Source organism: Ochotona curzoniae, unplaced genomic scaffold (genome assembly GCF_017591425.1).
Source record: "Ochotona curzoniae isolate NIBS_2020 unplaced genomic scaffold, NIBS_Ocur_1.0 patch343, whole genome shotgun sequence".
Lineage (NCBI taxonomy): Eukaryota > Metazoa > Chordata > Mammalia > Lagomorpha > Ochotonidae > Ochotona > Ochotona curzoniae.
In genome coordinates this window covers 1-24,834 of record NW_024466910.1, presented here as the reverse complement: position 1 = coordinate 24,834, position 24,834 = coordinate 1, and the positions used below count along the sequence as shown (strand labels likewise).

The window sequence follows — 24,834 nt, the reverse complement described above, 5'->3', positions numbered from 1 at the left end:
TAGGGAGACATCAGGTTCCTATATACCTAGGTTGTTGGTGGTGCTGCTCTTGTTGGAACCTGTTGGACATTAGGTCTGAGAGCCACATGGACCTATTTTGACTGGTACGAATTCACAGTCTGAGGGCTACTCAGACCTATCTTGGGTGGAACCTGTAGGATGCCACCTTGTTGCAGTTCACTGAGTCAGAAATGAGTTTACTACCAGGTAAGACTATGCTCAGTCCTTTCCCTTGCCTTTTCCTCCTTATGCAAAATGGCACTCAATTTGGCTCTAGAGGCTGACTGGGCTATGAAATTCACCCTGTCCTTGCACTGCCCATCTGGAATCTGCTGCTCTGTCTCTGCTCCTGGTCAAATCAAAAGGACTAGCAGGATGGATGGTTCTTTGTTCACCTCCCAAACTCCCAGTGAAAGTCCCTTCCCATCTGGTTGCTGGTGGAGTTCTGGCTGCTGGTGGAGTTCAGATCCCCACTCACTGAACACTGCTGGATTATCAGTCACTGCAACACCACACCATTGTGTCCATTGTTTTTCTGTGTCTGTCAGTCTCCAGGTACCCCTCTGCTGTTGTTCTGTCCTATTCTAGTTCCTGAAATATGCCCTCTCTGCTTCACCCTGATGAAATGTTTTCCTCTCTGTTTAAATGTGTCCTTACTCTTTCCTCCATCTTGATTCTCCTGCCTTCGTAGGCCACAATCAGGGAGCTGGATATGAAGCAGGGCTGCAGGATTATACCAGGTCCCATATGGGATCTTGGTACCTGCAATGTAAGGGCCTTAGCCACTAGGCTACTGCACCGGGCCCATAAACTCCTCATTCTTAACAGACACCTTATGCTATGTAGTTTTTCTTTCTACCTCTGGTATTTTAGTTGCTAGTGTTTTGTTTATATATTAATATATTTTTGAAGAAATAACACCAGCTTGGCACTTTCTTTATTAGTATCCGTAGTTAAGAGGACCACCTTTTCAAGCTTCTAAAATAGTAATGCTATTTGAAAGTTTGTGAAAAGTATTCACTATAAATACAGCAGAATCAGATGTTTCTAAGGAGGTCTTTTGGTGGTACTGTTGTTTAATTTTCTTCTTAATTTACTTTCTATTTCTTTATTTTATTTCCTCTTTATTCTTTATTTTTATTTTTTATGGACTTACTTTCTAAAGCTATTTCAGATATCTGTCTCATTTGATCTTAAGAGCATTACTATAAAAAATATATTTCCTCTCATAATGAAAACAAGGGATTGAAATCCAAAAATGGCACTCTCCTTAGAGCTACATCCTTACTTGGTAGTGTTGCTGGCATGTCCATTCACCCAGGTTTGAGGATGGACCAAGCCCAGGCAGCCCAGATGGCAGTTCTGTGGAGGACTTTGGATCTATGCAGGTCTCTGAGAGCAAGAGGTGTGGCTGACTGCTAACTCTAAACCCCTCCTTGCTCAAAGAAAAGACAGACAGACAGTAAGACTCACTTTGAATTCTTGGGGATTTTTTTGCTTTTTTTTTTTTTTAACAGAAAGAAGTCCACTCCACAAATGACTGCAGCAGGCAGAGCTGGGCAGGTCCAAAGCCAGCAGCTGGGAGCCTCTTCCTATTCTTCTATGTGGGCGCAGGGGCACAGCAAATAATCATCCTTCTGCTGCTTTCCCAGGGACTTAACAGGGAGCTGGATCAGAAATAGAGCAGCTAGAACTTGAACTGGCACCAATATAGAATGTCAGCATTGCAGGCAGCAGCTTTATTCATAACGCTACAGCACCAGCCCCACCTCAAGTTCTGTGATGTGTACTCTAATTTTTCTATGATTCGTGCCACAGAAAGCCTTCGACATAGCAAGAGAGTACTTCTTCTACCCCCGACTATATCCAGAAGTGTGATAGGTGGCAGCGAGAATGCAGTGATAATCCCACAGGTGAACCAACTGAATGCTAGCAATTGAGATTGCCTTCAGAACAACAACAACAAGAAAAGCCCCGCATAATCTCCCCAAACCTTGTGATTTACTCCATTGGTTAAAGTGAGTAGCAGTGCCCTCTATCTGTCATCTCAAGTGCAGCATACACTTTAGATAATCAGACCTTCCACACTCTGCCCAGTGAGCAATGACTCATGTCAAGCCCAGAGCCATTGGTTCTCTTCTCAGAGTCTATCCAATACCAAGGTTGCAAGGAACTTATTTGGTCCAGACTAGCTCTGATATTTCAGACAGGCTCTTTATTCCTCAGCTGTTCCTTTCACCATCTTGCCACCCTTCTCCAGCACCATGAAGCCCTGCCGGCCCATGAGATCCGCATCTCTGGCCATGTTACTGATGGTGCTACTCAGGCTCTCAGCCCAGGGCAACGCCACTCCAGGTAAGAGCCAAGCGGCTACTCCCCGAGGGTCTGATTTGGGGAACACATCCTAGAGGCCTTTCCTTTAAGGAGCCACTTTCTGAGAAAGTCTGTGCCAGGTCCTGCCATTGCCCACAGTCCCTCTTTCCCCATGAGAGAACTGGCTCTCCTGCTCTTTGCTCACCAGCAGTGACAGAGCAGGCTTTGCCTTAGACATGTCTGGGGAAAGTAATGTTTAGTGGAGATAACCCCTAGTGAGCATGACTTGAGGTAATACACAGGGCTCAGAGGAACCAGACTATGGAGATAGAGTCCTTTGGACAGTGACAGACTTTTATGATGACTGCTTCCACACTGGAGCTTTTGACCACACCCTTGTGGCTGGATCCTTGCATAAGCTCATGTTCACATGAAGCCTCAGGTGAGGCTTATTCTGTTTTACTTATTCTCTATTTTACTATCCCAAGTAAAATCACTAAGCTGAGAGAGAAGTGGGAAGACACAACAGAAGGAGGCTGGTCCCCAGGGCAGCTTCCCTTGGTTCCCAGTGACAGGTGGCCTAAAATAGCCCATCCCTCCTGGGAAGGTCTTCAGAATTTGCAATTGAAAAGAAGGGACCAACTTCAGTGAGCAAAGCCAAATACAGGCTGCAAAGTTCACACATGTTGATTCACTCTGTTCCCACAGCAGTTCTCCAGGTAAATGGTGTGTTTCAGATGTTACCTTTCAGGAATGGAGACTTAGAAAGTTTTTTGTTCTTTTGTTAGTTTGCCCAGAATCACATAGTAATAAGTTGTAGTGTGGGGACTTGCACCCGTACCTGTAACATGATTGTTTTTTATGCCATCTTGTCAACATGATATTCTCTTGCATTTTTAAAGATTTATTTATTTTATTTAAAAGATAGAATTACAGTGCTTAGAGGCCTTATTCTTCCAGCCATGTGGCTAATAGCCGGAACCCATGCCAGGCCAGGCTTCCTGCTCAGGATCCAATCTCTCCATCTACTCCTGCCAAGCAGGGGATGAATCCTGGGCTTGTGGGCAGCCAGAGTGCCAACTGGCACTGGGCCTCACCCACTGGCCACCCAGCAGAGAGCTCTGGGATCTTGGGGGTCTGGAATTACTGCCTAGGGACATCCATGAATAAAGCCACAGTACGTGTAGGTGAGGAATGAATCCTGAGGGACACCCAATGACAGGGCCACTATACTTATAGGTAAGCTAGGGGACTGAGATCTGGTGGTTTGGAGGGGAGAGACTGGAAGATCTGTATGGATCAGACTCATATACCAGCCCACATGGGAATCCTGAGTTGGGCTTGTTAGCATGGAACATTGCTGACCACCACACACCAGTCCACATGAAAGCTAGAGCTGCAGGCCTATCTAGCAGGACTATATCCCAGTACCTGACTGAATATCAGAACAGGGGATAGGTCACATTAGACCGGGCCACGACACTAACCAGTACGTGAGAGAACCACGTCTGAGGATATATTCTGTGGGGAATGTGTGGACCCAACCCTGTGGAAATACAAGTCCCATTGATCAGCTCAAGAGTGGGATGGTGATGGGCTGAGCTAGGTGTGACCATGGAACCCACCAACACTCATGGGTACAGGGACTGAGAATAGTCTGGGCAGATCCAGACTGCAGCACCCACATGTGTATCCTAAAACAGGGTGAAAGGCAGGCTGGGCCGCAACATTCACCAGCTCATATAAAGGCCAAGACAGAGGAGGCAGGTTATTCTGGGTAAGGACCTAACACCTGCTGGCATGCATGAGATCTGAATCTGGGAGTGGGCCGAATGGAGGAACATGAGAAACACCCCTAGTGGGTCATAGCTCCCACTGGTGAGCACATGGTCCAGGCCTGGGGTTCAGGCAAGCTGGGCAAAATAGCTCCAACCGTTGGCAAATGTGTGGGTTGGATTTGGAGACGGGTGGACCAGGCAGGGTCAGGCAAACAGCTCATCAGCAAGTGCAGAAACCAGGCTGAAGCGCAGATCATGCCAGGCTAAACTACCACATCTACTGGTTTACATGAGCCAGGGATGGGAACAGACTGAGCAGGGCCAGGTTCCAGCACCTGCCAGCAAGAGTTGGGACTGGGGGCAGGCTGGATCAGCCTAGGCTACAATATTCAAAGGCAAAGGTCAAGACAGGTAAGGGACTATATGTCAAGCTGGGTCAGAGCAACACTGGCACGAACAAGATTATTACTGAGAATAAGCCTGGTTGGGAAGCTAAGGGGATGCCTTAGCTGGGTTGTGGTGCCCACTGGTTAGTGTGAGTGCCGAAGTGGGGCTGCTATCTGGCATGGACATGGCTACAGTGCCCCTCAGCACAAGTGTGGGTTGGATCTGAGATGTGCCAGACTGGGCTAGACTCCAGTACCCACTGGTGTTTGTGAGAACCAGGATAGGTGTAGGACAGGCTGGGCTAGGTCTCTGCCCCTGCTGAGCCACGTATAAGCAATGTCTGTGTGTGGATGAACCTTGACTGGGCTGAAACATCCAACCAACAGTAAGAACCAGAATGGGGTGAAGGCCAATCAGGAAAGGCCACTGTTCCTACCAGGACAGGAGGTGGGGTAGAGCTGGCCCATGAACCAACTGGTGTTCGTGAGCTGAGGCACTGGGAGAGGTTCTGATAGAAGAGCTTGGGAAACTCCTCTGTCAGGACACAGTCCCTGCAGGTGAGCACAAGAACCACAATAGGGAGCAGCCCAGACCAGGTAATGGTACCCACTGGCATACATTTGGCACAGGTCAGGGGCGAGCCAGGCTGGACCAGTTCATATCACCTGCTGGAGAATCTGAGCACCAGAACAGAGTGTGGGTCAGACCAGGTTGGGCCACAATGCAGGCCAGTTCACATTAGGGCCAGGATTGAAGGCTGACTGGACTGGGCTAGGCTGTAACCCTCACCAGCGTGAGCAGGAATTGGGGGTAGACAAGGCTCAGCCAGGCTACAACACCCACTGGCAAATGCTGAGATGAGGTGGCCATGCCAGACAGGGCTGCAGCACCCAACCAGCACACATGAGATCCAAGGGGTGAGATCCAAGGGTTAGGAGTCAAACCTGGTAGGGGAGCTGCTTGGGGCTCCCCTGCTGGGCCACCACTTCCACTGGTGAGTGTGAGAGCTGGGATGGGGTAAAACAGGCTGGGCATGGCTATAAGACCTGGTGGCTTATATGTGAGCTGAATCAGGGGAAAGCCAGGCTGGGTTGACTGTTCCTACCAGTGCATGCATAAGCCAGAGTGGGTGTGGGTTGGTTGGGCTTTGCCGCAACATCAGCTGGCAGATGCTGGCATGGTACGGAGCAGGGGGTGGGGGGGAAACTCTGTCAAGTTAAACTGCAGAACCACCTGGAGAGTGCAAGATTTGGGAGTGGGAGTGGGCCCAGTAGAGAAATAGTGGGCACCTCCCTTTTGGGTTGCCACTCTGACTGGTGAACATGAGAACCAAGGTTAGGGGCAGTCATGCCTAAACAGAGTGGTACCCACAGGCACATGTGTGTGCTGGATAGTAGGGGGCTGGTTGGATTGAGCTAGGCTTCAATGCTCATTGACGTGTATGACAGCTAAATGGGATGTGGGACAGATTGGACCAGTCTGCTGTATATACTGGCAAGCATGGGAACCAATGCAGGAGGCAGGCCTGGTGGCAGTTATAGTGGGTTGCTCCAACCAGGTTGCAACTCCTACTGGTTTGTGTGAGGGCCAAGTATGAAGTGGCAGGATTGGGCTGGACTGTAACACCCATTGGTTCATGTAGAAGACAGGGCTGAGTACAGACCTAATCAAACAATTGCAACCACCAGCATATGCATAAGCTGATTGGGGCGACAGATTGTGCCGGACTCTGTATTGGCAAGAACACACAAGAATCAGGTCTGGGATCACCTCACATGAAGTTTCTTTAAGAATCCCCCCAACTGAACTGCTGGACTCAGAACCCCAGCCATAGAGAGAATTACAAGTGCCAGGGTCTGACCATGGAATGCATATGTCAGAGCTGGCCTCCTCAGTGGCTTAGATAGAGCAGTGGACAGCATGTACACATGGAGGATACACATGAAGGTACACATGGAGGATACAGCAGTACATTGGAGCCTGCAGAGGACACCTGGTACCATAACAGAAGACAAAGGACAGAACAAATTGATCAACTACCCTAGCCAAGTGTTAGCAGTGAATATCTGGGCAGACTCTAAGGTGGACTATGTCAATCAGTGGATTCTGAAGCGATTTCATTGTGCTTGGAGTGGTGAGATTGGCAGTAATTCAGAACAGTTGAACTATCAAACCTCATAAGCAGGACCCTCAGAGCATGCCCCACATCGGAACCATGGGGTGGTGTCAGGTGGCTGTCCTCCATCCCAGGGTGCAGAAGTGTTTGGGAGGCTGGGTGTGGTTTCTCCCCTTTTCTTCCCCCTTCCCCCAGATACAGGAAGAAAAACAAGAGAATGTGGAAATAATGGTGTCACCCACCTTCCTGTAACCCTTGACCCTTATCACCCTAGTTAACTATGTAAAAATCATTGGATAATTAACTAATTAATTTTAAAAGAAATAGAATTAGAAAGAAAGAGATCTTCCATCCACTGGTTCACTTCCCCAAGTGGCTGCAACAGTTGCAGTTGGGTCCATCCAAAGCCATGAACCAGGAGCTTCTTCCCAGTGTCCCACGAGGGTGCAGGGGCCTAGGATTTGAGCCAGCATCTGCTATTTCCCCAGTTCATTAAAAAGGAGCCAGATCAAAAGTGAAGCAGTTAGAATTTGAATTGATGTCCATATGGGATGCTGACATTGCAGACAGAGGCTTAGCTTGCTATAGCATGGCACCAGCCCTTGCAATTTGTTTGTTTTTGTTGTTTTTTGTTTGTTTGTTGTTTGGTTGGTTTGGTTCTCCAAGATCAAGATGCAACTGGATAGAACGCATAATTTCTACTATTCAGTAACTATGGTAACCACAACAATTAATTTTGTATTTCAAAATAACTTGTAGGTTTTTTAACACTCCCAATATTAAGAAAAAATGAAGAATGTTTGAGGTGATGAGTATGTGACTACCCCGATCGGATCATTCCAGCTTGTGTGCATGTATTGAAGTGTCACCCTGTTCCCCATACCTTACGACTTATCAGTTTAACCCTGTTTCACCAAGTCGTGAGTTCAATTAGAACAGATCAGTGCTCAAGAGCTGCACAGTGTAAATTTCTCATCACACAAAAATGAATGATTTAAACATACAACAATCAAGTCATCACTTATGCCTGTTTTGCAGTAAAATACTATTTAAAAATTTAAATGCCACCAAAATTTTTTCAAAATTATTTTTCTAGAATGAAAAATGTTCCCTTATTCATAAATGAGGAGCAGGGACAAACAGATCAAAGCTGGCAACTGTCATGGGGACTGGCCAGTGGCCATCGCAGGAAGAAGGGATCTGGACCCAGGGGGACTTGGAGCCCAGGGGCGGGGTTCAGGGGCTGGGACTAAGAGCCGCTGTAGAGGAGGAAGGCAATCTCACACTGCCCTGTACACTCAGGGTCCCTGACACAGGCACTCTTCCCCTTGGTCCTTTGCCAGCAGCCACTTCCGGGGAGAGGCAAGTTAGGACAGAACTCTCCCTGTGACCCCCAACTCTGGTAATCTTAATGGCAACAGTAGTGAGGGGTCAGCACTGTCCAGCGCCAGGCCAGTCCTGCTCCTCCACAGCAGCCCTCCTTTCTAATCTTTTTTTATTATTATTATTATTCTATTTTTTTTAATGCGGGGGGTGGGGTTGAGTGCTGGAGAGCAACCAGGCGCTGTGTGGAATAAGCCCGCAACCTGGCACCATGACCATGGGTGTTCGGAGCTTCGGATAACAAAGTTGAGTTGGAAACATTGGGCGGTGGGGTCGCTGGGGAGCCGGGATCCCAGCTTAGTAGTGTCTCCATTCCCGGCAGAGAACCACGTGTGTCAGGTATCTGTAGAATGCTACTACACCTTCAACGGGACGCAGCGCCTAATGATAAGATACGTCTATAACAGAGAGGAGTTCTTGTACTTCGACAGCGAGGCCTGGGGGTTCCACGCCGTCACCGAGCTCGGTCGCCTGATCACCGAGCGATTGAACAAATTGAACCTGGAAGAGCTGGGGCTTACGCGGGCCAAGGTGGACAGTGCCTGCAGAGAGAGCTACCAAGAGTTGGAGAGTCTCACCGTGCAGCGCCGAGGTGAGGCTGCGGGCCTGTGGGGGCAGCTGAGGAGCCAGCCAGGCCGGCTGAGTGACAGGACAGTCTCGGGCGGGAAGGGTGCTTGGTGGCTAGGGCCGGGCTGGAGCTTGCACAGATCCGGTGCCCCACCCTACACACACGCAGCTAAGAAGAGTGGGGTGTGGACACTGAAGGGCAGCAGATACCCCTGTACCTACAGAACAACAACAAAAATAAATTGCAGCTGCTGGCACTCATAGTACAGTAATCCTCCACCTGCAATGCCCACATCACATATGGGTGTCAGCTCATGCCCTAGCTGTTCCACTTCCCTTCTGGCTCCCTGCCTGTGGCCTGGGAAAGCAGTAGAGAATGGCCCAAAGCCTTGTGCCACTACATCCACGTGGTAGACCTGGAGGAGATTCCTGGCTCCTGGCTTTGGATCAGCTCAGCTCCAGCCTTGAGACCATTTGGGGTATCTCGTGAGGGGGAGATGTAGGGTGTGCAGCAGCAGGGAAGCCCAATGAGCTCCCCCTGGACCTGAATGCAGGGTGCAATGGGAAGGGCACAGGGGCAGGATCCCGAGGAGCAAGGTGCTGCTGAGAGAGAATGGAAGAGGGAGGAGAGCTCTTAGAAAAAGAACAGCACCACAGACACTGGACAGGGACTTGTGCGATGGGCAGACAGGCTGGAGTGTGGCACAGCAATCAGGGAGACTAGGAGAGCAGAAGCTGGCTGCATGGGTTGGAAAGAGGGGGCGGGTAAGGCCCAGTTAGGCCCCTCGTGCAGGTGACATACAGCTGGCCTTGGACACTGCATGGCTGGTGTGGGGAATGGGAGCTGAATCTGCTGTTCTATCAGGAGGTCCAAGGGTGAAGGAAGGAGAGGGGAGACGTGGGGAGAGTCAGAGGAGTTAAAGGATGGGCGGGAAGAGCCGGCCCTGACAGCATATACAGGGTGGGAGGCTATCAGGGACTAACAGGGAGGGACCCAAGGCAGGCCTTCAGCACAGGTGGAGACTCCTATCCCAGAGGGCCCTGGATGCCCGCTGGGCTGATCTGCCAGACCAGTGGGGTCTCCAGTTAGTTCTGCTAAAAAGAATCTCACGAAGACCTTTTTGGGAAAAAAAAAAAACCTACGTATTTGAAAGGCAATGTTATGGTGAAAAAGACAAAAAGAAACAGAGATCTTTCATCTGCTGCTTCACTCCCAAGATGGCCTCAACAGCTGCTGCTGGGCTGGTCTAAGGCCAGAAGCCAAACAGAAGCTTCTCCCACATAAGTACACAATCCCAAGGACTTGAGTCATGCTCTGCTGATTTTCCAGGTACATTAGCAGGGAACTGGATTGGAAAATGGAGCTGCCTGGACTCGAACCTGCTAGGCCACAGCACCAGCTCCAGGATAGGTTTTAAGGCACAGATTCCTCCAGAATCATTGCCCAGAGAATCTACACTCTTATCAGCCCCCTGTGTGACCAGTAAAGTGTCACCAGACCCAGGATAGGTTTTATTTTGGGGTCTGGTTTTGAAGCAAATTAGAAGATCAGCACTGTGTTTGCAGAAGGTGTGAAATGTGAAGGGAAGGGGGCTGGAAACAGAACTAAATGATGTTACAGTCGTATAGGGATTGACCATTAGGGCATGACTTACCATGGGACAGGGAGAGCGAGAGCTGTGAAAATTCCCATGTAGAGACCCTACAGGATTCCAGAGGTGAGTGAGTGGATGTTTGAGGGCTTTCAACGAGGCGGCGCTTAGTAATCTCCGGCCTTTGTGAAGCGTGTTTTGAGCTGGATGGGCAGGAGACTTCTGCATCGCTAGACGTGGCGCCAGCGCCCCCTGGATGCCAAGTGTGTGCTGCAGACAGGTGTCAGCATGGAAAGTTCTGGGGCTTAAAACAGACCTCCAGGCATATCCTCTTGTTTGCATGAGACCTAGGAGCCATAAGGAGGAGAAACTGAATCTGATTCACAACTGACACACAGACAGGAGCTGAACTGCCTGACAGTGTGAATTTACCAAAGTCATCGAGGTAAAAAGGTGTCCCTGAAAGCAGATCACCTCAGGTAGACGAGGCTGGGAATGGATGAGTCTGCATGACAAAAGGTCACTAAGGAAAAGGTGGCTCAGAAACACGCCTTCACCAACCCAGGTCCACCATTCTCCGGGAAGAGGGACAGGGGAATGACAGAGCCAAGTTATTAAGGCACAGCCACTTGGGAAATTCCTCCAAACAGGTGTTCCTCTAGACACAAGTGGGTCGTCTGGCCTCCCCAGAGGAGAGAGCCAAAGTGGGCACTGCAGGAAGTGTGGGGAGACCACAGGAAGTGGACAGCAAGAGGGGAACTGACAACAAATAGAGGTGCAGAAGGCACCTGCTCCCTGCAGGGAGCACGCCCAACACGCCAGAAGGGATCCTGCAGAGGAGGGACCGAGGAACGCTCTGAAACTCCAGCTAATCAAGCAGGTGGGGGCTCAGCAGACCAGGTTTGGGGTTGTTACTGTAAACATGAAAATAGTGAAGTTTTGAAAGGTAGGAAAGCCATAAAATATGTAGCTTGTATTAAAAATCAGTGAGCATCATACTTGCTAGATGCTATAAAATCATTAGAAAGACACTGAGAAAGTGCCATTGTCTGTTACAGATGAAGATCACGAAAGGGTTTGAGTGAATTTGCATCCTTCACATCAACATAGAGCAAAAGGAGAGAGAGAGGGGGAAGGATTTCACAGATGCAGAAACAGTCAAGAAGTCACTGGAAGCTCAGAGGGAAGGTTTCAAGGAGTGCTGCTCTTGCCCCAGCACTCCCAGGCTTTGCAGTGTGGCTCAGGGTCATGTCCGTTCCACTTGGAGCTCTGGTGCTTTCCACTGATTCCTTTCCCACGCTCCTTCTTATGACGCATCTTAAGCATGTGAAGGCACTTCCTAGTGAAAAGGTCTAGGTAATAACAATTCCACATGTCATTCCTTTACTGTCCCCCACTCCCAGTCCGGCCCAAAGTGAACGTCTCCCCCTCCAAGAAGGGGTCTTCACAGCACCAACACCTGCTCGTCTGCCACGTGACAGATTTCTACCCAGGAGACCTTCAAGTCCGGTGGTTCCTGAACGGACAGGAGGAAACCGACGGGGTCGTGTCCACCAACCTGATCCGGAATGGGGACTGGACCTTCCAGATCCTGGTGATGCTGGAGATGAACCCTCATGCGGGGGACGTGTACACCTGCCACGTGGAGCACCCCAGCCTGGACAGCCCCATCACGGTGGACTGGAGTAAGTGGCTTTCAATGGCATTCTGAAGAGCAGGTGCTCGTGGCATATGGGGGTATGCACTAAGGTATACCCAGATCTGTAGCTTCCCTGTACAAGTTCTGAGGCCAATCCTGAGCCCAGGGCAATGGAGACTCACCTGTCCCCAGTGTGGGGGGAATCCTGAGGATTCGGTTGTTCCCCTTTTGTCAGAAAATCCCAGAAAATTTTCCTGGATTGCCCTCATATGTAGCAACTGTTCTCTTCCTTCAGCTTTGTTCTTTTTTATGTATAATTTTCTTTTAAAACTCAGAGTTAACGGAAAGAGGCAGAGACAAAGAGATCTTCCAGCTACTGGTTCACTCTCCAAGTGGCCACAAACAGCCATACCTAGGAGCCAGGAGCTTCTTCCAGGTCTCCCACACAGGGCATTGGGTCATCTTCCACTGCCTTCCCAGGCACATTAGCAGGAAGCTGGATTGGAAGTGGAGCCAGAACATGAACCGCACCCACATGGTGCTGAGAATTAGCTTACCACCCTGGACCCAGTTCCTTCAGTTTTTAGCCTATTTGGCATTGCTTTGAAAGGCAGCTGGCAGAATTGGCATTTGTCCCCTTTTTGCTAAGCCTAAGATCCAGAACTGGTAATCCTCTTTGTTTTTCTCTAACAGGTCTTTCCTGTTTTTGTTTGTTTTAATTACTATTGGGAAGAAAGAGAGATCAAAACAGAGATCTCCTACCCACTGGTTCACTCCTCCCAAATGTCTGAAAATGCCCGCTGACTTTGGTTGAACTGAGCCAGGAACTATTCATGTTCTCCTGTGTGAGTGGCAGGGACCCAAGTACTTGAACCATCACTGTTGCCCCCAAGACGCACCTTAGTGGGAAGCCACGTTGGAAACAGACCCAGCACCCTAAGATAGAATGTGGGTATCTCAAGTGGTGTCTTCACCTCTGCACCCCAACACTGTCCCTAGAGGTCCTTCCCCAAGATGTCCCTCTGGGAACTCGGGCAGGACCTGAGCAAGGCCACAGTGGGGAGGGGCAAGGCTCACCCTGGACTCCACTCTTGCAGAGGCACAGTCTGACTTGGCCCGGAGCAAGATGCTCACTGGAGTCGGGGGCTTGGTGCTGGGGCTCGTCTTCCTTGCAGTGGGCGTCTTCATGCACAGGAAGAGCAAGAAAGGTAAGCCAGCCCAAGAGGGGACCAAGGCTTGGCTGCCTCACCCATCTTCCATGTTAACCAATGCAGAGTTCTGGTGGCCATGGCCAATGGTGGGGGAAGGGGAGGAGTCCCCAGGCCGTGTCCTTGGCACAATTGATCACACAGTCTGTACCACCCAGAGTCACCCAGGGGACTGTGCGATGACAGGCAGTGGGAGATGCAGGGTTGGGTGGAGCAGTGATGTCCCTATAAAGTGGCTTCAATATCTTCCTTTCTCCTTTTCATTGCAGTTCAGCGAGGATCCCGGTAACCAGGTAACACTCCTCCTTGCTGCGGGGCCAAGCTGTGGAGGCTGCATCTGTAGATGCTGCTCTATGCTGGGACCCTGGGCCCTAAACCTCACCTTCCAGCTGGGTCCTTTGGTGGCTCTGGGGAAAAACACTCCTTTACTCCAAGGAGGAATGAAGCCCACATTATTTATTTGAAAGACACAGTGACAAAGAGAGACAGAGAGAGAGAAAGAGAGAGAGAAAAATCTTGTTTCCTTAGGTTTACCCACCAAGTGGCTGCAACCACTGGGGCTGAGCCAAGCTGAAGCCTGAACTCCACGTGGGTGGCAGGGCCTTCTGCTGCCTTCACAGACGCACTATCAGGGAGGTGGGCTGGCAGCAGAGCACAGCAGCCGGCACTCTAACCAGCACTCTGATAGCAATCCAGCATGGCAGTGTCTTAACCTGCAGCACCACAATGCCAGCTCAGGAAGAACTTTTCTTTCTATCAAGTTAAGACTCAGTCTCGCAAGAGTTTGAAGGTTTCTGGATGTAGGTTTAGGTCTTTTATCCATGTAGATTGGATCTTAGTGTATGGTGATAGATGTGGGTCTATCTTTTTGTTTCTACAGGCTATCAGCCAGTTGTCCCAACAACATTTACTAAAGAGGCCTTCCCACTTGCTTGAACTGTCATTGGTCTTTTTGTCAAAGATTAATTGGCTGTATCTGTGTGGGTTCCCTTTTGGTGCTTCTATTCTATTCCATTGATCTTCCTTTCTGTCTTTGTGCCAGTACCAGGCTGTTTTGATAACCACTGCTCTATAGTATGTCCAGAGGTCCGGGATTGTGATTCCCCCTGCTAACTTCTTATTTTTCAGGATGGTTCTAGCTATTCGTGGTTTTTTGTGTTTCCAGTCATAAGTAGCATTTGAGAATAAAAACATTTCAGTGAAGATACTAAAAAAAAAAAAAAAAAAAGACTCAGTCTGTCACTGCAGGTTTTCTCTCCTGGGACTTAGGGGAGAAGTGTCAGCAGCCCAGGCTCACTTTGTCTTCCTCCCCACAGGGTTCCTGACCTGACCTGGAGGCTGCACCCTGGACCCGGTTTTGTTCTGTTCTTTCATGGCCAAGGCCAAGGCCGCTACTGCTGCTGGGTGATGGGAGACTGCATGGACCCAGCTAACACAGCTCTGCCCTTTAATCCCATGCCATCTCTATCATGGGCCTTCCCACAAACTCCCCTCTTCTCAGCTCCAAAAAGAAACAAAACCCAATGTTACTGTCTTTTAAGAATCAGCACCGAGGCCAGTGTAATGGTTTAGTTGGGTAATTCTCCACCTATAAGAGCCAGCTGGTTGCTGGTTAGTCCTAGTTGCTCCACTTCCCATCCAGTCCCCTGCTTGTGGCCTGGGATAGCAGTGGAGGATAGCCCAAAGCCTTGGGACCCCGCACACACATGGGAAACGCAGAAGAAGCTCCTGGCTTTGGATCAGCTCAGCTTTGGCCATTGTGGCTATTTGGGGAGTGAACCATCAGATGAAAAATCTTTCTGTCTCTTTCTGTGAATCTGCCTTAACAATGAAAATAAATGTCTGCTACCATTTTTGTTTGAGGATCTGGGGAGCTGGTGGGGTGCAGGAGGAAGTTCACTGTCACACTCAGGAGGGAGACAGCCAGGAGCACTTGGGTTTCTTGTGAGATGAATGAGTGCACACAGACCTCCTCTGAACTCGGTGTTTCCCACGGGGCTGTTCCTCTGTTCTGAGCTGTTTAATGGCAAGCAGATTGAATCTGAGCCGTAATTCCCCTCTTCACATAGCACTGACTCAGTGTATGACATAACAGCAGCATGTCTTCCCATCACCATGGAAAAATTAAAATAGAATCAGAATTGCCGGAGTCCAGCTCCAGCTGAGTTCAGAACTTGAGAAGGGTGAGTGGAGTAGGCATAGAGAGAAAAGAAATGGATCACTACAATTTCATGATCATAATGAACAATGCAAGAAAGCTGTCCCCTTTATTTATACAGAAGCAGTCACAGCTCTGGCACAGACTTTTTACGTCATGGTCAAGTGGATGTTTCCAAGGATAATTCTGCCATTTGTTTCACCTTTCAGCAGGATGTTATCCATCCTGACCCTGTGGTCAGGAAGTTCTTAATATACTGTGCATATCAATCAATAATACATTCCTACTACAAGCCTCATTTTACAACTTAATCTTGAATCAGTTAAGGGAGGAAATGTATCACAGAAGGAGGGACCTAAAGATCAAGGATGGTCAATGGGGGCAGCAGAGACAGAGACAGCATGAATTGTAAAAGGCCCTTTTGCAAGGTGTTATCAGCAACATCAACTTCCAAGCTCACATTGATAGTAAAGACAGAAACAAACAATGCCTGAATAGATTACAGAATTCTCAGCGAGGTGCTCCAGTGTCCATGCAAACGGAGGTGGAACTGCCTTCAGGTGGATGCAGAGACATCCGCAGGGCCCTGCCATGCAGCAGGAAATTCCTTGCAGCCCTGCCTGCAATGGAACAGTTCTCTTCACACCTTCATGTCCTCCACACCCACTGCACAGACCCCAGCACAGAATTAAAATAAACTTGGAGCATTTTCTTTGCATCCATCACACATTCGCATTGACCTGTTGAATTCTGATAGATAAGAGGTGGGGCCCCGCACAGTGACTCAATTGGCTGATCCCCCCTCCCTTGCCTGTTAAGCACAGAGATCCCATTTGGGTGTCAGCTCACGTCCTGGCTGTTACACTGCTCATCCAGTTCCTCCTTGTCACCTGAGAAAGCAGTAGAGGATGGCCCAAAGCCTTGGCACCCTGCTCCTATGTGGGGTGCCGGAAAAAACTTCTGACTCCCGGCTGCAGATCAGCGCAGCACCAGCCATTGTGGCCACTTGGGGAATAAACCAGCAGACGGAAGATCTTTCTGTAAATCTGCCTTTCCAATAAATAAATAAATATTTCATACACAATTGTATCTTCTCAGTTTGTATGCATCCGCCCACCCAGACCGCCCATCGCAGCACTTGGTACAGTGGGAAATGCACCCCTAATTAGAGACCAAAGCATCATGGACAACACTCTATCACACACCTTCTCTACAACACACACTTGCTCTGGCCAGCAGAGCCAGTAACGTGGACACAGAGAGGGTCTGGGGATGAGGCACCAACAGGAGACCAGTGATGGTGGAAGTCTCTCTGAAGCCTCCCTTTATTACTCCTTTTATACTCTTTCCCCCAAGCCCTTTAACCAAACAATAGGATGCCAATGAGTCCAATTAGACCAGGTGCTTTTAGCGCAAGCCCATATCCTGTTACTGCTCAGCTTAACACGGGAGGGCCTGCTTCCTATAAGCTTCCTGTCAGCCTGAAGCATGCTCTGTCCTGCTGCATGTGGTGGGTGTCCAGCCATTCTCTAACTCACCCACTTGCCTGATTTCTCATGAGCAGCTTCCAGCCATCGTGTGCCTCTCGGCTCTTGTCCCTGGACGGTTCCCATGAGCCACTGTGCTCCTTCTCCCAGCTCCCCTCGCAAAACCCCTGATGAGACCAGTTGTCCACACACAGGCTGAGGTGTGACTTGGGTGCCTCTGTACAGAGGTGGGCACAGCTGGAGTCTACACAGGGTGACTGGACAAGGGGGAATGTGGGAGGGGGAAGGCAATCAGATTATCCCTCCTGACCCAGACAAGAGGACACAGTCCTGGCTTCTGACAGTGTGGACTCTGAGCCCTGGGGAGGTGCTGCAGCTAGCCCATGGCAGAGACAGACCTGTGTCCAAAGCCTGTACTGTTTTGTTGCTCACCTTGAGCTAAGCTGAGACGCGGCCTGGTGAAAGCACCGTTGCCCCAATGGTGTCCTGCAGCCATAAATGAAAACCCCGCTGCCTTGGTTTGTGCACTGACTGCAGGCGTCACATGGAGCCTAGGACAGCATCGGGGAAATAGATGAGAACATTTGGTCTCTTCCCTCTGGCCTCAGAGCCATCACAAGAGGAATCCACACATCAGAAGGACAGTATGGGGAGTCAGCATGATGGTTCAAATGGCTAATTCTTTGTCTACTTGTGCCAGGCTCCCTACTTGTGCCATGTCCCAGCTGCTCCACTTCCCATCCAGCTCCCTGCTTGTGGCCTGGGAAAGCAGCAGGGGACGGTCCAAAGCCTTGGGACCCTGCACCTGCGTGAAAGACCTGAAGAAGCTCCTGGCTCCTGGCTTCGGAGTGGCTTAGCTCCAACTGTCGTGGCCATTTGGGGAGTGAATCATCAAATGGAAGATCTCTCTTCTACTCTGTAAATCTGATCTGCCTTTCCAATAAAAATAAATAATCTTGAAAAAAAGTCGGTTTGGTTATAACCATTCACAGAAAGAGAGGGCTCATGAGTGTTCTGCATGAAGTCTTGAAGCCAGGGTGAAGTTCTCAGGCCACAGTGCGTACACCCCATCCTCAGCGCCTTCCAGGACCGCCTGGGACACACCGTCCTGTATAGGACAAAGCCAAGGCCCAGCCCTCCTCGTCTGAGGAGCTCACACTGCAGGCTGGGGCGGTGCCCAGGGAGTGGACGTTCTCTGGACCAGCCTTCCAGCAAGATCACAAACGCACGCCCCGGGAACTGAGGATCTGAAGAGACGCGGAGAGGCCTGGGAACCATGGACAGCTCACACACCTGCTCCGACCTGCAAGGGCGCACTGGGCTCTGGGATTCCTCAGGAGTGACGTGGCAACAGGGACAAGTTCCAGAGGGGACTGGGGCCTAGAGACCATCCAGTGTTGGAAAATCCTGTGACCCTCCTCAAAAAAATATGTTTTTTAGGATTTATTTATTTTTATTGCAAAGTCAAATATACAGAGAGGAGGAGAGACAGAGAGAAAGATCTTCCATCTACTGATTCACTCCCTAAGTGGCTGCAATGGCTGGAGCTGAGCTGATCTGAAGCCAGGAGCCTCTTCTGGGTCTCCCGCATGAGTGCAGGATCCCAAAGCTTTGGGCCGTCCTTGACTGCTTTCCCAGGCCACAACAGAGGTGGATGGGAAGTGATATTGCTGGGATTAGAACCAACACCCATATGGGATCCCAGTGCATTAAAAGTGAGAACTTTAGCCACTAGGCTACTACACCAGGCCCCCTCTTAAAAAATTTTTAAAGATTTGTTTCAGAGACCTGGTGCAGTAACCTAATGTCTAAATCCTCGCCCTGCATGCACCGGGATCCCATATAGGTGCCAGTTTGTGTTCCAGCTGTTTCACTCCCATCCAGCTCCCTGCTTGTGGCCTGGGAAAGCAGTGGAGGACAGCCTCAAAACCTTGGGACCCTGCAACCACCTGGGAGACCCAGAAGAGGCTCCTGGCTTCAGATCAGCACAGCTCCGGGTGTTGTGGTCACTTAGGGAGTAAATCAGCAGATGGAAGATCCTTTTTTTCTGTCTCTCCTTCTCTGTGTATATCTGACTTTCAAAAAAAATCTTAAAAAATTATTTATTTGTAAGAGAGTGAGATTTCCCATCTACTTTCTCACTCCCCAAATGGCTGCAACGGCTGGGACTCGGGTCAGGCTGAAGTCAGCGGTCTGGAACTTCATCCAGGTCTCCCAAATGCAAGGCAGGGTCCTAAGTACTTAGCCGTCTTCTAAGCACATCAGCAGAGAGCCAGATTAGAAGTGGAATCACCAGGACTTGAACTGGAGAATGTCAATGTTTCAGATGGAGGCTTAACCCACTGTGCCACTACATTAGTCTTCAAATTTCAGTATTTATTGACAACCTTGTATGTGTGAGGCTCTTTGCTGGGGCCACGTACAAATGAGATCAGACAGACGAGTAATGCTGTGATCTTAGCACTTCAGTCCAATGGCTGTGCCGGGGTGCAGGGTCAGGAAAGCTGGTCAGGAGCTTTAAAGCAGACCTGAGGCGGGGAACCTCCCACGTGCTTTTCTGTCACAGCTTGTCACCTGCAGAAGGACAAGCAAGTGGGGTCAAGGCTCCCAGTTTGGTGCTGTATCCCCTGCCCATTCATTTGCCATCCCAATTCAGCCCCTAAAGAGAAGATGGTTGACCCAACAGATGCTGCTGCCCGGGTAACGATCGCTGAGAAGCAGGGGAGGAGTCTCTCCTCCCCTTCCAGCTCCTGTCTGTTCACACCCTCAGAGCCTCAAGGACCAGAGCCCAGCCAGGAGTGATGGAAGTCAGAGCGAGGAGACCGGCGCACTGCAAGGAGCCGCCCTCCAGAGGGCGCCAGCACCCCTGGCGAGGCCCAGGGCACCACGTCAGTCACTTCCTCCTCCAGAAATGTAACTTTTCTGAAGCCAGGATCTGAGAACTGCATCTAGGTCTCCCAGGTGTGTGGCAGGGGCCCAAGATTTGGGCCTCCTTATGCTGCCTTCCTGGATGCGTTAGCATGGAGCTTGATTGCAAACAAAACGGTGGGGACTCCAGTCAGCGCTCCCACACGGGATGCCAGCATCACAGACAACCGCTCAGCCTGCTGCACCACGACCCTGGCCCCTTCTGAAGCGTTTGATCCCTGGATTGATGTGGTGAAACATTCTCCCAATGTCCCTGCCTCCCTATCACCTCTTCCAGCTCCTCTCGGTGTGCATTCCCTGCAGAAGAAGTGGGGAGGCCGTGCTCCGTGCATCTGCTCCCAAGATCACTGAGCTGACAGAAAGCAGCCTGGTGAGTCGTGACAGCGCTGCCGGCCCCCACGTCACTTCCACATCCTGCTGTTCCACACAAGTCACGAGGCTGCGTCTGACTTCAAATGTGTGGGAAACCTTGAAGGTAGAACGTGTGTGGTCAGAACATGCTAAATGAATAATAGCATACATCTACCAGAGACCTTTACTGAGGGCCTACCATGTGCTAGGACCTGTGCTAGACATTATGGAGCCCCCCAAAATGTCTGGTCACCTGCTGGCCATCAGGGGTCTCGTGGCTGCTGGCAGTGGTCTTGACCTTGGTGTTACTTGTGTTGGAGTTTGTGTTGCTAACCAGTGACTACACAGAACGTTGTTTTGAGTAGCTCTTACAGATATCCTCTAGATCACAGTTAAAAGAAAAAGAAAAAGCACTGACAGTAGGAAGTCAAAATCAGAAACCAGTGAATCTTGGGTTTCAGTAATAGGACGAACAATGCAGTGAGCGGGGTAGCAAGCAGGACTCCTACGCCTGAGGAGTCATTAAGTGAGGCCACTCTGGTGGCACAGTGGGCCAAGCTGCACTTGGGACCCCAGCATCCATGTCAGAGCTCCAATTCAAGTCCCAGCTGCTCTGCTCCAGATCCAGCCTCCTGAGGATGAGCCTGGGAAAGCAGTGGAAGAGGGCCCAAGAGGTTGAATTCCTGCCACCCATGTGAGAAACCTAGGTGGAGAGCCTGGCTCCTGGCTCCTGGCTCCTGGCTCCAGCCTGTCCCAGCCATGTGGGAGTGAACTACAAATGGAAGCTCGCTCTCTCTCTCTCTCTCTCTCTCTCTCTCTCTCTTCCTTTCAAATAATAAAGAAATAAAGAATAAGAGGGCCTGGCACGGGTAGCCTAGTGGCTAAATCCTCTCCTTGCATCTGCTAGGATCCTATATAGGTGCCAGTTCGTGCCTGGCTGCTCCTCTTCCCATCCAGCCTAGGAAAGCAGTGGAGGATGTTCAAAGCCTTGGGACCCTGACTCCCGTGGTAGACTCAGAAGAAGCTCTTGGCTTTAGATCCGTTCAGCTCCGACCATTGCAGCCACTTGGGGAGTGAACCAGTGGATGGAAGATCTCTCTGTCTCTCCTTCTCTCTGTAAATCTCTTTCCAATGAAAAATAAAATAAAATAAATCTTAAAAAAAAAAGAATTGCTAAAGAAAAAGTTAGACCAAGAAACCACCCCAGGGGCAATGTGGAAAGCTCTTCAGTAGGAAATATACAAGAAAAGCCAAGAGGAGGCTAGAAAAAAAATTTTGGCATGAAAAAGTGGGAGAAATATGGGGCTGGCGCAGAGGCATAGCAAGCTAAGCATCCACCTGCACCTCTGGCATCCTCTATAGGCACCTGGGAAAGCAGCAGAAGATGGATCAAGTGCTTGGGCCCCTGCACTTAGGTGGGAAACCCTGAGGAAGCTCCAGGCTCCGGCTCCATGCTAACTGAGATAAGACGCCTTCCCCGCCCCACACACCACCCTATCACACAGCCTCCCCTGTTCCCTGTTCCCCTTGAATGGATACCTCCGTGCCTCCAGAATGCCTCCCAGGGCTGCTGCAGGGTCACTTGGTCCTCAGGATGATGGTGCTGATGGCGACCCCCGCCAGACCCACCATCAAGCCCAGGGCACAGAGCACAGTCTCCATGGTCTCAGGCACGCGGGCGGGCTCCTGGGGTTCTGTGGCACAAAGCACAGCAGTCAGAAGTCGCAAGAACAGGGGCTCACCTGAGGTGCAGCAGCTCAGGGTAATGGAAACCAGGAGATGGAAAGTTTGGGTAAAATGATGATGGATGTGGGATCACGAATAGCAGGTGTCAAGGATAGGTGGGTCCTGGCACCAGGCAGCACTGGCCACGGTGGGCTCCGTACCCCAGTGCATGAGAAGTGGCCGCTCCAGGCCCCAGTGCTCCACCTTGCAGTCATACACATCGTCAGCCGTGGGCAGGAAGGTCAGGTAGTGGAACTTGTGGAACCGGAACTCTGCGCTGGGCAGGAAGATGCTCTCAGCAACCCCCTCGGTGACCAGCTGCCCATTGCGCAGCCACGTGACGTTGAGCACGGGTGGGAAGAACTTGTCGATGTGGCAGATGAGCGTGTTGGGCTGGCCCAGCTCCACAGGCTCCTTGGGAAACACAGTCACCTCGGGGGCCTCTGGAGGGGCAGACAGGACCCAGAGGGTCTATGGTTTTTGGCTGAATCTCAAGGACCCCTCCATCTACAGACTTGTATTCTCCAAATACAGGGTCACGGCTTGCAATCCAACCCCTGGGGACTTCCAGGCCAGGGTCACCACCTCTCATGCAGCTGACCCCAATCCCACTCCCAAGTAAGAAAACACCTGCTCCCATGGCCCACACCCCAGTAGTGGCAGCAAAATGCTGCTCAGACACTGGACGCTGTCTCTGTCCCTGAGCAGCAGGGGGTCCCCACTTCCCCCTCAGCTGGGCTGTGGAAGAGTGAGCGGGGGTAGGCAGTACCAGTTGTGGCCCGGGTGTGTTTGGAGCGTTGGATCAGGGTGTTCAGGTTCTTCCTCGCCATGACGATGTCAGCAATACCCCTCCGAGCATCGAAGTCGAAGGCGTGAATGAACTCGGGCAGGTGCCACACCGTCTCCTTCTTATCCAAGTCCACATAGAACTGCTCATCTTCATCAAACTCAAACATGTACTCCCCCGAAGGTCTGTGTGTTTGGACAAACTCTGCATACGTGGACACGTGGTCCACTGTGTGAGGAGGAAGAAGGCAGAAGAGTGGGTGAACACGCGAGACAGGAAAACCAAGCAGAGGGGCTGGTGCTGTGGTGTAGTGAGTGGGATGTGGCACCAGCATCCCACATGGGCACCAGTTTGAGCTCCAGCTGTTCCACGTCCAATCCAGCTCCCTGATAATGTACCAGTTCTTGGACTGATGTACCCACATTGGAGACCCAGAAAAAACTCTTAGCTCCTGGCTTCAACCTGGCCTAGCCCTGCGTGTTGCAGCCACACAGGGAGGGAACCAGTGGATGGCAGTTCTGGCTGTTGCAACTATCTAGGGAGTGAAGCAGAGACTAGAAGATCCTCTCTCTTTGTCTCTAATTCTCTCTCTGTAAGTCTACCTTTCAAACTACATTTTTTAAAATAAATATTTAAAAATATATACCACTAATACTAACAGTGATGAGGGGGTATGTGAGGGCAGCAGCACAGGGAAAGACAAGCAGGCTGGAACTTCAGGAAGGCCATGAGGGTCCCCAGGAATCAGCACACGGAAGCCAGAGTAACAGGGAAGGAGCCAGGGAGGGTTGTGGCACCAGGGTTGTAGGGGGAAGGGAGACTGAGGGATGCTGGGGAGAAGATAAAACGCTGAGTCTGGGCCTTGGTGAGACAGAGTCAGCCAGGTGGAGGGCCAGTGAGATCGTGGACAGACCTCGTCTCAGCGCCGTGTACCATGAGAGCGTCTCTTGAGGGTGCAGGTGCAAGTTTGGGTTGGATTCCCCCAAGAAAAATGAATCGGAGGTCTCAGTGTATGGTCCTATATTCTAGCAAAGACATCTACTAAAAGAATTTTTGGAAATGAGAGGGATACAAGGAGGAAGATTCTCATATGAGCCCAGGGGCAAAAGAAAATTCCAGAAAGGAGGATGTGGTCACATCTCAACTATTGCTGATGACACACATGAATCTACAGAGGAGAAGTGATAATAGTCCTCAACCGCCACAAGGAATCAGCCCAGAGATGGGGGCAGGGGCAGAGGAAGGTGGGGCGGCAGAGGACGGAACAACACAGCAGCAGGGAAAGCAGACCTGGGGACCTCTAGTTCAAGAGTTTCCTCTGAGACTCAAGCCCCAGAGGAGGCTGCAGAGGCTCCGTTCTCTCTTCAGCCCATTACGTGGAGAGAATGAACCATTCAAGAACATCCTCAGGTCACAATCTTCCCATTTCTAAAATGGCCCTGATACACACCTTCCAGGGACAGGTGTGCTGGGACAGGGGTGAAGCTGCCCCCTGGCAACCCTGGCATCTCATATTGGAGCACCGGTTTGAGTCCCAGCTTCTCTACTTCCCATTTGGCTCCCTGCCAATATGCCTGGAAAAGCAGTGAAGGATGGCCCAAGTATTTGAATCCCTGCCACCCATGTGGGAGACTCAACTGGAGTTTGATTCCTGGGCAAGCCCCAGCCATCGTGACCTTTTGGAGAGTGAACCAGCACATGGAAGATCTCACTTCATCTCCCCATTTTCTATCTGTAACTTGACAAACAAATAAGTTTTGTTTTTAAAAGTGCACGCCCTTCTGAAAATGATGGTGTGAGAAGTGACATGAACTCAGAGATGTTCAATAGTCAGTCACGGCTGTTAGAATGAGAGGAAACAGGAGACTCACACACGAGAATAAAGGAGAGAGCAGCAGGGAAGGGAACAGCACCCATGGGCTCCACACTCCCCCACAGTCCCACACCCCTTCTCGCCCCCTGAGCACTCACCCCTGACAGCCCCGGTTCCATGGGGACTCAGCAGGACGGCCAGGGCAAGGGCTCGCAGGATCATGGCTCTGGTCTGATCCCTAAAGTCTTGCAGGTGCTTTAGCAACGGGCACTGTGAGCTTGGCAGTGCGGAGAAGAGGAGGTGGAGCAGGCAGGGAGGAGTTCTGAATCCAGGACTTGTTCCTCCCAGGAGGAGCCATGGCAATGAAACAGCTGGACAGGGCTCAGCCAACCAGAGGATGCCAGCAGGGCTCACCCACATCTCCCACTGTGGCTGGGTGAAGAAGATTCTAGAACCACCAAGGGCAGGTGGGAGAATCACAGCCCAGACAGCCGTGACTGTGTGTGGAGCTTGGGAATAAATGAAGAAATAATCTTGCCTCCTTAATGAGTTTGCCTGCAAATACTTTGCGGAAGTAGCTCCTTGAGTATTCTGTATTTGTA

At 50.6% G+C, this 24,834-nt stretch overlaps 2 protein-coding genes across 2 annotated transcripts; one reads left to right on the top strand and one right to left on the bottom strand.

The window, feature by feature from the left end:
* The first annotated feature begins 2,268 nt into the window (after nucleotides 1-2,268).
* On the top strand, nucleotides 2,269-14,389 carry LOC121167171 (HLA class II histocompatibility antigen, DP beta 1 chain-like). The gene is made up of 6 exons (XM_040996557.1): nucleotides 2,269-2,355; nucleotides 8,300-8,569; nucleotides 11,540-11,821; nucleotides 12,873-12,983; nucleotides 13,253-13,276; nucleotides 14,300-14,389. Exons 1-5 carry the CDS (start codon nucleotides 2,283-2,285, stop codon nucleotides 13,270-13,272), a joined length of 756 nt encoding a protein of 251 aa, XP_040852491.1. The 5' UTR covers nucleotides 2,269-2,282; the 3' UTR covers nucleotides 13,273-13,276; nucleotides 14,300-14,389.
* Nucleotides 14,390-21,485: 7,096 nt separating this feature from the next.
* Nucleotides 21,486-24,509, bottom strand: LOC121167172 (HLA class II histocompatibility antigen, DP alpha 1 chain-like; the record flags this gene model as incomplete). The annotated part of the gene is made up of 4 exons (XM_040996558.1): nucleotides 21,486-21,601; nucleotides 21,794-22,075; nucleotides 22,402-22,647; nucleotides 24,391-24,509. Coding segments are annotated over 4 exons (763 nt in total), but the record flags the coding sequence as incomplete, so codon positions are not given.
* Nucleotides 24,510-24,834: the final 325 nt, after the last annotated feature.